This window comes from Megalobrama amblycephala, linkage group LG20 (genome assembly GCF_018812025.1).
Source record: "Megalobrama amblycephala isolate DHTTF-2021 linkage group LG20, ASM1881202v1, whole genome shotgun sequence".
NCBI classification, from domain to species: Eukaryota; Metazoa; Chordata; class Actinopteri; order Cypriniformes; family Xenocyprididae; genus Megalobrama; species Megalobrama amblycephala.
The window spans coordinates 31373064-31386765 of NC_063063.1; the positions used below are offsets into that span (position 1 = coordinate 31373064).

Consider the following 13702-nt stretch of genomic DNA (forward strand, 5'->3'; position numbering starts at 1 on the left):
GTATTATTATTATTATTATTATTAATAATAATAATAATAAAATCTTTCTTTTAAAGTCTGCTGTGAATATCAAAGTGTATAAAAGTGCTAAAATATGAGGTTTTATATCAATAGGAAAACTTTTTTACCATATGAATTACTTTTATTTCTACATTTTTTTTAATGGAAAACAAAATATATACTGAAGATTAGATGAAGTGAATGAATGTACCTGTTGTTTGTCCATTGATTATTTCACCTGTTAAATGCACAATTAAAGCATAATTATTTATTATTGGGAAAATATTTAGTAATTTTACAGACAGATTATAAATCACTCACCATTAATCAGCAGCAGTAGAGACACACACAGTGAGATCAGAAACCTCATTGTGACGAACGGCACCTGCACACACACATATACAACACACACACAACTGTTTCTTATGTTTTGCTATATTTTATTCTTTCTTTGTTGTGCAAATTTGCAAAGCAATTGTAACATTAACAGATGCTTAAATAAGAGGCAAATTTTACAAAATATAAGAAACAGCCATACTCATTATAGCCCATAGAGATAGAACAGAAGTATTTTTACCTGAGATCAGAGCAAACTCTGTGAGATTCTCTCTTCAGCAGCTCAATACAGTGATGCTGAACTGCAGATCTTACGATCTTATAAGCGCTTTTATTAACTGTGGGTGGATCATTACTGGAACTAGAGTTTCTCAAAAATAGCTTAAACCAGTTTTTCATTTTTCATGTGAGATTGAGAGATTTGTTATTTTAACTGATTGTTTCCTTGTGCATACCTGCATTCAGAAGCTTGTCATCATTCAAAAAAGGCTATGTGATGCATTTTAATAGTAGTAATGTCGATAGTAATGTCTCCTCTGTAAACATACAGAACAGCTGGGAAATGGCATGCTAGTTTGCAGATTAGCATTAGGCAAATTGGTGTCTAATAGTTGGGTACCAACAATGAAGGGGGAAAAAAAAACAACAACAAAAAGAAAAAAAACAATGACAAACAGCAACAAATGCTAGTCATTTAACTTGGTTTACAAAGACCACAGAAAATACATACAATTAGGCCAAACAGAAACATTGGTGCGTGTTATATGTCAAAGTCTCATATGTTTTATTTATCATTGTTCATTCATAAGATGTTCAACTCTGGCCTCTGTTCTGGAAGAATTTGAGGAAGTGAACACTATCTTCACTGGTTTACTGGAGGAGCAGTTATTACACACTTCATGCATATGTACAAATGTATGTTTTCACACGCACACACACACACACACACACACACACATACTTGTATATGTGCGTTACGGGGTCTCTCCATAGACGTAATGGTTTTATACTGTATTTTAAACTGTATATTCTCTCCCCCTACACTACCCCTACCCCTAAACCTACCCATCACAGAAAACTGTCTGCATTTTTTCATTAAACAAACAAACAAACAAACAAAAAACACTGTTTAGTATGTTTTTTTTGTTAAGTCATTTGGTTTACGAAGACACAGGAAGTGTCCTCATAAACCATGTTTTTATTGTAATACCCATGTCATTATACACATTTGTGTCCTCATAAATAATGTATACAAGAACACACACAAATATATTTACCAGTTTTTAGGTGTGCAATGCTTTACATATGAATGTCAAGAATTTTTGTTAAAGAATTGAACAATAAGGTTTAATTCAGGCAATTGCCTAGGGCCTCGGATTTTGAGGAGGGGCCTCCATAACCGCAACATCCCCTGGACGCTAGAAAAGAATATACGCTAACAAGAAGCGACACTCAATAGAAGTTTCCATTGCAACATCGGCGCCCAGCAGCGGCCCTGCGTTTCCGCCATTTTGTGGTGAAATGTATATTAAAGCTGAAATCAAACCTGAATGATGACAACACAGAATAAAATACTATCACTAGTGATCATCAAATCCTTTTTACAGTTTATTTTACACACTTTGTGTTTAAGTCTTCCACATTTTCCACAAAACCTTTGCTCTCTAGAAACCCAGTCAGTTTGGATTAAAATTCTTTAAAAGGCTTATAAACACTGAATTAATACCAACATATGAAATTAAATTAAGGACATGCATCAGAAAAATTGGGAATGTTTGACAATAAATATATGAATATAACAGCTTGATTTTGCAGTGTTGTCTAATGTCTGTTAAAGCAAAAGTGTCCAAAAGTGGGAATTATGCGATAACGGACACAGCGATGCATCATGTGTCAGGTTGTGGTGGTGGAATGAGCGAGGACTCAATAATGCAGGAAAGGAAAAGCTTTATTCAATAATAAAAATAAAACAAAAAACACAACAAAACCTACCCCGAGGGGGAAAACAGACTAGACTAGACTTGAAAAACACACAAGGTAACATTTAACGACAACGATCAAGCACAGGACTGCAAACACAAGGAGAATAAATAGGAGCGCAAACAAGGCAGGTAATGAGGGAGGACAGGTGGGGCAAATCAACCAATAATGAGGTAACAAGAAGAGCGGGGTCAAGACAATAGACATGAGAGCACATGGCACAGAGAAACACATGACAAGCCATGCGCTCACACCAAACAAAACAAAAACACAACCACATGGCCAATGAAGACAGATCACAAGCCATGTGCTTACACAAAACGAGACATGAACACGCAACTATGAGGGAACCCATAAGCCACGTGTTCACACAAAACAAGACAAAATGAGAGCACGCAGCCCGTGAAACACAGACTGCGTGCTACACATGACAAAAACAACATGAAAGCACGCGGCAGGTGGAAACAACCGCATGCTACACAAAACAATACACGAGCGCCTGGCCAATAAGAACTGACCAGGCGCTAAACAAAACACAAGACAAGAACGCACAATAAAGACAGGACTGGGAGCGCGAGTGTTCGAATCCCGACACGAAACCAAACTTGACACGAGTGCCGGGATCCGAACGCCACGCTCCCAACATGAAACAAGGCACGCAGACAAGAGAGCGCACGGCCCGAGAACACTCGAGACCGTACGCGCACACAAAGACAGGACAAAAACGGGAGTGTCAGAGCTCTGTCACGAAACCAAGAAATAAACTAGACAGATGTGACAGGACTTATTCCGCCATATTGCACGTTACACTTTCTCCCATTCAAAACAATACGAGTGACACATCTTGTGTTATTCTATAGTCTTTGGAGCCATACAATTTACTGGTGACTTAATTTAAAAAACTGTTCTATTGCGCTTCTGATTTGGCAGTGAAATTCGTCGATTTTGGGTGCGTAAGATGTGAAGGATTCAATGGTCCAGTCAGTATTTTCACCCCATAATGGCGGCCGCGCTACCGGAGCGCCATCTAGTGGCTGTTAGAAAAAAAGTATCGAAGTGTCGCCTCTTGGGTTCTAAGCTCTTTGACGCTAGTCCACCAGTCAAGAGATGAGCAAAATGCTAGCTTCTTTGTTCATTGGATATAGATGAATTGTCACTTAATGTCGAACCATTTAATGTCGCCGTGTCAGAGTAGGTCCGATGTACTCGCCAAAACGAACACATACTGTGGGTGATGCTAAATAAAGCTTGCCATAAAAAGCCTGCAAAAGTAATGATTATGAATGTGACAAAAACAGCAAGGAGACATTTTAATTGTTTATTAATAAACTAATGTTTTCTGAATCCGTGTCGGCTGCAAAGATGAAGTTGACATTGCTGATTCTCATCATCTCCTTGGACGCGCTTAGAGAGAATGCACATTTCATTCGGATTACATAATAGCCTACTTCTTTTCGTTTTGAATTATTTCATTTAAAAGTAGACATTTCAAGCTTTCTATAGATATTTTTTCTCATGTCTGTGAGGCAAGCAGCCTATACGCTGAGTTTCGGTTCATTTAGCCTATAAGACAGACACCAGTTCAGGTGAAAGTGATCGACTCACACACGACTCACAGAAAAGAAAAGACAGAAAGATGTGCACCAATATCATGTTTCCTTTCACTCTTGAACAAACAATAATACACAGAATTATGCCTGTTTTGTCGAGTATCTTCATAAGAGTAGTCTTAAAAGAGTTAAATTATGTCTTAAATTAAGTTAAGCTGTGAGCTGTGAGAAAATGAGATGCGCGTCAGATCCGCGTCATGTTCGGCAGCGGCAGCTCTTAAAGTGACAGCAGCCTAATAAACCAGTTGCTGTGATGTCTGTCGTTAATGTTCATCAAAGAACAAAGGAGACAAGAGACAATTGCTTTAATAAGGCTTATGTTTAAGTTATAATTTATGCAGTGAAGACTGCATAAATTGTTTGATAAATTTATTCAATGCTATATATTTCTATGCTATATGTTATAAATATATATGGATACGTTTATTTAAGGCCAGGCCACAGATATATTTTTTTTTAAAGTTGTTGCTTTAAGTTATTATTAATTTGGAGAGTAATGGTAAAATTATTACAATATAAAAATATTACAGAGGGGAGAAGTGTTATCAGGGGCCTCCAACATAAATTTTGCCTAGGGCCTCCAAATGTCTAGAACTGGCCCTGATATTAGTCATATTAGACATTATTATGTAATTTACACACTCTCCTGTCAAAATGGGGAGCATGAGAAGCTTGAGAATGTTTTAACAAGCTGTATAAATGAATATTAGTTAATGTATTATGAAAAAACATGAATTAACAATGAACAGGAGTGTATTTTTAAATGTTATAATAAATGCTGGGGGAAAAAAAAGATGTTTATTGTTAATTTATTTATTGCATTAGCTATAATTAAGTTAATGGGTTTTAATTTACACAGTAAATTTGACACTTGGCACCAATATAAAGAACACTTTCATCCTCTGATCTACAGTTTATTTCTTTGTTTGTGCAGTCAAACCTGATAGTGAGGCTCATTTTTACACATTTCACAGCTTTTATGAAACCACCAGAATGGATTCTGGACAATGAATGATTCTTATCACCAAAGTGGATTTTTCCAGTAATTGTTGCAAATGCAGCTGATCAAGATTCCCCAGAACTACTCACAGTACATAACTGTCACCACTCCATTAACAGTCTTTTTAGTTTATTTTACATTATCACAGAATGGCAAATATGATGATTGCAGTTTCTGCATATTATTACAAATGGCCAAATCATGTTAATTCCAGTCCTAACAAATGCAGCCGATCATGATTGATAAAAAGTAAAAGGGTTGAAAATTGTGGTAAGATTATCTAACCATCGATAGAGACAAACAGACACTCCTCTATGAATGAACAGCAGGAAACCTGAACATTATTAGGAGCTGATTGTATCTATTGGCTCTCGGTGAAGCTCAAACCTCATGTATAAAGGTGTTATAGAGACACACTGATGAGGATAAAGATTCTCTAATTATTCACTAAACAAACTCAGTCTATTAGTGTCTCGTTGAATTGAAATTGAGAGAAATTTGACACAAAATGGATAAATAAGGATAAATAAGGTAAATGGATGTGCAATGAAAAATACGCGAATGTTTACCTGACTGAGAAACCTGTTAAACTGAATGAATAAACCGGCTATACTACAACATGACACACCAGGCCAAAGAGTCTTTCACACGTGCAGGAACACAATCAATGCCTTTATAGGTTAAAACTAAATATAAAAGCAGTTCATACTCTACTTATTATACTCTATCTAATAACTATTACATTTATCTTATGTTTGACAGGAATTTGCAATCTGAATCACACAATATGGTTGTTGACTACTGACATATTGCTGATTGTTTATAATGTAATGTAGAAATCTTGAGTATTTGATCTGTAATATTTTGTTGTCAAATCAACACTTTCATACAACATTCAACAATATTGTATTAATAATAATAATAATATTTTATTTTTATTTTTTTTATCTGAATGTTGCATAAATGCAGCTAAAAATCAATTGAGTAAACTTAAAAGTTTAAGGCAAAATCTTCTGAAGTTTTCTCAACTTTTGATTTTTTGCAGTGAGTGTGTCTTAGTGGTCAACAGTTAATAATGTTACGCTCTCACACAACAGGGTTAATTGAGGACAATGTCAGAGAACTTATGCAAATATGTCACAATGAATGCACTTTGTCCTGCTATTTAACTTCACCGTCTCTACTCTTCACCTTCTAAACTTGAAAACTAAAACAATACAAAGAACACGTTTTGGTAACCCGATCACTGATTGATCGTCACCACATCTTTCCTTTAAAGAACAATTCAACTGTAAAATTATTCAAAGCCTTTAGAGTGGAAAGTAAAATAGCAAGACTCTTATCATATTATCATAACATATCTATTGAAAAGAAGTTAAACGATTGTAAATATAGCAGTAAAAAGATAAAGCTATGATCATTAAACATTCTCATTCTTTTACTGAAAGAAAATGATTATAAAAGGAAGAACATAGTATGAGGCCAACCATCAAATTAATTTATTTTTTTCCCCCCTCATTTACTTTTTGGATCATTAAGACCTTTTTTATACATGCCTTAAAACATATTAAAATACAATGTTTTTAAGAAAAGAAAGTCATATTAATGTCTGAACATATATATCAAAAGAAAGAACAGAGCCTCTGCTTTAAAAATAATAATAATAATAAATATTCTAGCTTCATGAATTCCTTAACACTTGAATGTGGGTAAGTTTCATTAGAAAAAAAGAAACAAAAACAAAAAGCTGAGCAAATCACATTTTTGTCATAGGCTTCATTAGTATCAGATTCAGAACAATAAGCAAAAAATAGATTGAGTAAAATAACAGTTATGAAACAATTAAGAAACCCCAGTGGGGCCAATTAAAATGGCATTAGACAACATTCATATAATACGTTTCAATTTTTATTTATTTATTTATTTTTTGTGGTACTAAACTAAAAGTGTGTCAGGACACTCATCAGAGGAACAAGAAACACCATCAGAGAACCACACAGACAAGAAGCCTCAGATACCTTCACTTGATCTGGGACCCACTTATCTGTGAACAGAGAATATAATGCAGTGAATTGTATTAATGACAGAGATCATCATAAACATTTATTTACAAATGATTAAAATAAATGAAATGTTCACCTGTGTTCCCTTCAGACAACATCAGAGGACCCATGGATATGGAAGCACTGTCATGGAAGTCCAGAGACCTGCCCTCTCTCCGCTTGTGTCCAGAGTCACAGTCCTGGTAGAGAAAAGAGCAAAATCAGCTGTGTGAATCCCTGTCAAATATCACTGAACAAACTAGAAACATAAAGGAGTGCACAAAGTCTCCAGCAGAGAGCAGACCTCAACATTAATATATTAAGGTTTGCGCTAGTCAATTTACTGGTATTTGCGCCATTATTTACTGCTCCAAAAAAGCTTGTCTTACCTCATTTTTAACCTGTGTTGTTATTAGATCACACACACCTGATTATCAGCAGCTCTGCTTGTTCGCGGCCCTACACAAATTTGCACTGCTCGAGTTGGTCATTATGGAAATTATCTGGCTGTGTCTGTGTTCTTTAAAGGGGGGGGGGGAGGTAATCACACAGTTTCTGCCAATCTCATGTTAATCTTGAGTACATATAGAGTAATACTGCATCCTTCATATCTTTCAAAGGTCTTTAGTTTTATTATATTTATAAAAGATAGATATGCTAAACCGAGTCTTTTCGAAAAAAGCTGAGCTTCTGAAGGTGTGACTACTGTGGGCAGAGCTAAAGAGTCACGAGCTCGCGCAGCTTTTGCATAGAGATCGTCTGCAAGCTGTGACATCAATATAAATGAGAAGGGAACAAAGACGTTTGATGCAGCTTCACTCACCCACCACGGTCTGCAAATATAGCACCAAACTGGGACTTGTTTACAAAGTATTCATCACCAAAATCCCAGGAACAACCAAATATATGTGCACAACTCCGTTGCTGCCCCAGAAAAACAAACTTCAGACACTATTCCCTTAACGCTGGGTTCTTTGGGAAGCTGAAAAAGGTAATCTTTCCCTCACAACCAAAAACACACTCCTTTGGTGACAGGAGCTGCGTCTCATTTCGGAGGCTGCGTCCTCCGGAGGTCGCGTTTGAAGGCTGCATACGTTGTCAAGGATGTCATATTTAAAGGTGATAGAGAGGATTTTTTCATCGACTGAGAATCCAAAGACTGTTACTGAGTTTTTGAAATGAGCGCATGCGTAAGAACAATCCCCCTCCTTCACAGCTCATTTCAAAGGAACGCCTCCCAAAACTCGTGCACGAGTATTGGAACACAAGTGTTTACCACCGGCATTCGCTGTGTTGTGTTAGTGGATTCATTATGTCGGACTCACCGCAGGTAACTCATAATCTGCAGTTGTTACTCCTGTCTCCTGACAAAAACATTGCATGCAGCACCTGTGGAGTGTGGAAAATTACTGGAGCGCGCAGCCGCACATCTCTCACATGGATCGTCACGGCAGTGATTGACAAGCCAGAGGGCCAATCGTTTACGCGGCTGATGTTTTTAAGGCCCTACCTCGTGCACAGATGATGTATATTAATATTATTACTTTCAGTGCACCTAATAAATAGTCTTTTATCAGTTAGTAAAGACAGTTGCAAGTAATATTGCAAAAATGTATAAAACAAAACATCCTCTTTAGCACCTTTAAGAGAAGTAACCGTAATAAAATTGACTGATATTCATTGTGAGGTGTAAAATACTGTAATTTCTTTCTTACTTTGCAATCTAATGGTTATTTTTCTTAAAAGAGACTGCCTTGATGATGTGTGCAGACTTCGAAGGGTGCAGCCCCTGATTTGGGACACAGCCATTGTTGAAAAATCTTTCTGCTTCCGTATTCTGAATGAAGCACGTTGATGGGCGTGCTCTTGCTCTGAGTGGTGTGTGTGTGCACGCTTATCAGGGAGAAGTGCCTATACAAGGAATTCTGCCCTTTTATGACATCATACAGGCCATAAAAATTCGGCAAAACGTCCACACCAGAAGTTGCAACTAGAAATACTCCGTCATACGGCCAACTTGTGTTTTGAAACTTTTGCCATGTTTAGCATGAGAATGCATGAATATACCAGCATTTCACAACTACAGTAGGCCTACTAAAGATACCCTTACAAATTTAACATCACAATATTATGAATTATGGAAGGTTTGTAAACTCACCATTGAGCAGCGATTGCTTGACAGAAGGCAAAGGTGAACAGCACAGTGCAGGTAAAGCTTAGTGGAGTTTGCAGTGAAGATGACCATCCTGAAGGAGAAACGGCTGGATGTCGAGACGCCGTTCTGCAGCAGCTCCACTGTGTCGTCATTTGGATTGGGACACCTGATAATATCAATAATGACAAATTCTTTCATTTGAAACAGTCAGTACAAATGTGATCTGCTGTAAATCATCACACATTTGCATTCCATGTACAAAAAATGGAATCTTATGCTTTAGTTCTGATATTCTGAAAGACAAAGCATGTAAGGCAATCCGAAAAGTTATATGATTATTATTTAGTAAAATAATTAATTAATCAGTTACACTAAGTTAAGGCTAAAATATTATAAAAGAATAACACGTGTCCATCACCAGGGCAAACTGGCGGCTGTCGACCCCCTCAACACGAACTTCCACATGCATCTCCTGGTCGAGCTCTGCATCCACTGCACCAGTGAAGGGCCGGGTAAACTCATCATCCTGATATGGAATCATCCGGACACGATATCTGCCTTCACCAGCGGGAAGAGTCTTGTGCACAATGCTTTTGAAATAATGAATAGATCGGTGTTAAGGCTACTTTGTTTTATGGGTAATTATTTTACCTATTATTTATTTAGTAAACCATATATATTCTTGGTTTAGAGAATATTACCATACAGTATATTTACTTTTTATACAGTTACTGTTCTGCTAAAAGGACAATTCAGTCAACATTATTCACTGACAATTATGGAATCTGCACTAATGCTCTCTTTAGCGTGTTCACCAGAGCTCAGTAGAGAAATAATGATGTCCACAAGTGATTTGCTCTATTAAGTTGGATCTTTCCAAGGAAAATGATTCAAAATCTGGCCAGTATGATTAACTCATGAATCATGAAGGTATCACATAATTTCAGAAGATGTGGAATATACAGTATGAGTCACATAAACCATTTTGTGCACTTTTTGAAGCTTGAAAGTCCCCATGAGGATTAAAAGCACTGAAAGATGAGACCAGTAAAATTCTGTGATCCTTGGAACAAATAAACACATTATGGTTTGAACAACATGAGGGTGAGAAAAATGTTGTGTTTTGATGAACTGCTCCTTTAATAAAAATAGTGCTGCTGAAACCAGAATTAGTATTTCCAGAATTGGTATTGGTATTTAGCCTAAATTGAATTCAGGGTGTTTAAAAAGGCATCAGCTATTTGCACTATAGCAGTGTTTTCTTTGCACCAATAAATAAAAAAAAGTTGTTAGATGCTATTTTACTTAGTGCAAAGAGTGGCACATATTATTTGCACCTTAGTGTATTGTAGTAATAATTTTAACAGTCTGCGATAATCATAAATGGATGCTACCTTACTGGAACATTACTTGTCTCTGTCCCTAAGCACACCCCTATGCCTAACCCTACCATTTTGAACCTGCTGATCAGTAAATTTATCCTCGAAGCTCCAGGAAGGGTGCCATGGTTTATGAGCTACACGTGCCGTGGTCCATGTCTCAGCCTGTCCGATCAATGCGAGGACATAACATCCAGTTTCAATCATAGGTAAATTAAATACCTGTTAAACACTGTATTTCTACTATTAATATTTTCTTTGTTTTTTGTTAAAATAAACACCTAATGAGAAGAATGAGCTTGGGAAACACTGATTCGAACTCGGGTCAGTCACTTCAAAAGCTAACACCAGCCGCCTTACTCTCCACACCATTGCTCTTGTTTTCAGATGTGTTTCTTTTTGTCTGGCTCATAGCCTCTGCCAATGAGGTGGGCTATTTGCACTTGGTGTCAACAGACACTCCATTAAAAAAAAAAGGAGGGGGGGGGGGTGTTGTGTTTATTTGATTTTTTTTTACTAAATCAACTTTATACATAACGTTAAAAAAAAAAAAAAAATACAAAGCCCAAAACGCTGTATCATTCAAGTGCAATGTATCAGTGCATATTAATGGTGGACCAGTTCCAGTCTCATTTATGGCATGGTATGTGCACCTTCCCCACTGAATCACTATAAGATTTTGCAAAGTCTTTAGGGAGGTATGTTTGGGCCCTTTATTTTGTTTTTACAGTTTATGTACCCTTACAGACCTCTCTAGATCAGGGGCGGATCTAGAAAATTATTTATTGGGTGGCAAAGGGGTGGCATGAGGTCTATGAGGGGTGGCAACACCAAAGCAAGTGCCCATGCATAGTTTTTGGATTTATGGTCTGACATACACAACTGTGTTCACAAACATTGTATTATTGTATTAAGATTTCAATGTCCATCATGGCAAGTAAAGACACTATATGTAAAACATCAACAGATTCTAAATGCGTCTGAGTTTGTATTCTTGTACTGAGTTTCTCCAGTAAAGGAGATGAGCAGTTTTATTAATATTACACAGGCTACTTCGATGGTATAAATCAAATGTTTTAGTGCAAGTTAGAGCAACAAAACAATTTTTGAGTTTCTGTTATTAACAGAGGTGGGAATGTCTCTGTGTGTTCACCCAGAACACCCTATCAACCACATACTCTAGCAACACCCCAGCAACTGCATAACAAGAGTAACCACCCGGCAACCACCCAGAATCTCCTAGCAACCACCTAGCAACACTTTAGCAATCACCCAGAACATCTATATTCTGGCCTAATGACCCAACTTTACATTTTTTAAACAAGACTTTTACCAACCTAAATTTATCTTTCAAACTTTTCAGTCTAGTTATTGTTTTTCTTGATTGCTAACGCACGATTCATGAAACAATTCAACATTTTCTCAGAACTATAAACACAATCTCAAAATACACCAACTTGTACAAACCTCAAACTTCCAGGTCAAAATAAAATGTTCTAGTCAAAAACTTATTCTTGTCTGACAAAATGAAACTTTGCATCAGATGACACAAACGTAACAAATGCACTGACTACTGCACTGTTCACTGACTGAACACTTGTGAGATCAATTAATATAAAAACCTCTTATTGGGATTCAGAAATTATTTTGCAGCTCAGTTTTGCTACCAAATGTTGTCATTGTTAAACGTTTTGAGAAATGTGTCTTTGTTTTGAGAAGTGAACGAATGGTTTGGGAAACTGGGCCAACTGAATCACTTATAATGTGTTAGAAATCGAGAAAAGCTCAAATAGATTTAGATTCTTAACTAACTCTGCTATTATTTTCTGTGATCCGGATCTATTTATTGATTTCATGTTATTGTTTCGTCGGATGACAAAAAAGACCTTCATCCATGATGAAATTGAAGCGGTCTGTTGGAGAATCAGCTCGCCAAAAAATTACGAAAATGAATCTCAGACCTATTCGGATGGGATTAGATTTCTCAGAGGACTTCTGAGTTAGCAGAAAAGCAGTAATTTTCCGCTTTACGCACAAATAGGAGTAAAATCGTAAGTGAACTTGGCTGCGCTGTGTTTTTGACTCTCAAAGAACCGGTTCATAAGAGTCATTTGTTAATGAAGCTGACTTCACTGGGCGCACTGCATGAGCGTGCAACCGTTATGCACAGTTTATTGAAAGACATGTTTTCTTGCCATTATTTTGCGTTACGCTGACTTTTATAGGTCATCACATTGAAGCGCCGTTGCTGAAAAGCAGTACTTGAAACATTGCTTACATTTATATTTTATTCTGTGATAATTTTGGGGTGGCAGATGGGGTGGCAGTTGCCACCCCGTGCCACCCCGGTAGATCCGCCCCTGTCTGAGGCTGAACATTAATGATAAATTTCCATAAAGTGGACATTTATTTCGTGAGTCACTGAAACAATGTAAGTGTGCTTTGCTATACTTTAATGGGAGACTCTTTATTTATGTTTGTAAAGTGACTATGTGATTGTATTTGTATATTACCGCTAGCTTGTTTAGTCACTGAAGTAGCGATATCAAATCGCGTGTACAAGTTCTGCTGTATTGCATTCCTAACCAGTTTAATTCTTCATTTTATAGATTTAATTGATGCTTGTATGTAACTAAATTCATAGTATTGTATATTGTATATCGCGTGGATTGTTAATTACGTGTCACTGTTCATATTCACCATTCTACTTAATGACGCAGCAAAATATAATTACTTTTCACCTACTTTCTATTTGTGAGCTTCATGCGCCACCTAGCGGCTTTGCCCAGTACTACAATAATGTTTATTTGCAGTACGCGTTAAAGGTGATAGAGAGGATTTTTTCGTCGACTGAGAATCCAAAGACTGTTACTGAGTTTTTGAAATGAGCGCATGAGTTTCACAGTTTTCCCCTCCTTCACAACACATTTCAAAGGAACGCCTCCCAAAACTCGTAAACACTCGTATTGGAACACGAGTGTTTACCACCGGCATTCGCTGTGTCGTGTTAGTGGATTCATTATGTCAGACTCACCGCAGGTAACTCATAATCTGCAGTTGTTACTCCTGTCTCCTGAGAGTGTGGAAATTTACTGGAGAGCGCAGCCGCGCTCGTCTCTCAAAAGGAACTTCACGGCAGTGATTGACAAGCCAGAGGGCCAATCCGCGCACGTCTCTCACAAGGAACGTCACGGCAGTGA

General features: G+C 37.1%; 1 protein-coding gene and 1 long non-coding RNA gene across 2 annotated transcripts; both read right to left on the reverse strand.

Annotated features, from left to right (window-relative positions):
* Positions 1-206: 206 nt before the first annotated feature.
* Positions 207-634, reverse strand: LOC125255229. Its single transcript, XR_007181853.1, has 3 exons — positions 578-634; positions 322-385; positions 207-238 (listed from the first exon to the last, which is right to left on the reverse strand). It is a non-coding gene; the product is annotated as an uncharacterized LOC125255229 (long non-coding RNA).
* A 5769-nt stretch (positions 635-6403) lies between these two features.
* LOC125255176 (uromodulin-like) lies at positions 6404-9664 on the reverse strand. Its single transcript, XM_048170209.1, has 4 exons — positions 9531-9664; positions 9127-9289; positions 7066-7168; positions 6404-6970 (listed from the first exon to the last, which is right to left on the reverse strand). Exons 1-4 carry the CDS (start codon positions 9662-9664, stop codon positions 6867-6869), a joined length of 504 nt encoding a protein of 167 aa, XP_048026166.1. The 3' UTR covers positions 6404-6866.
* Between the last annotated feature and the right edge of the window lie 4038 nt (positions 9665-13702).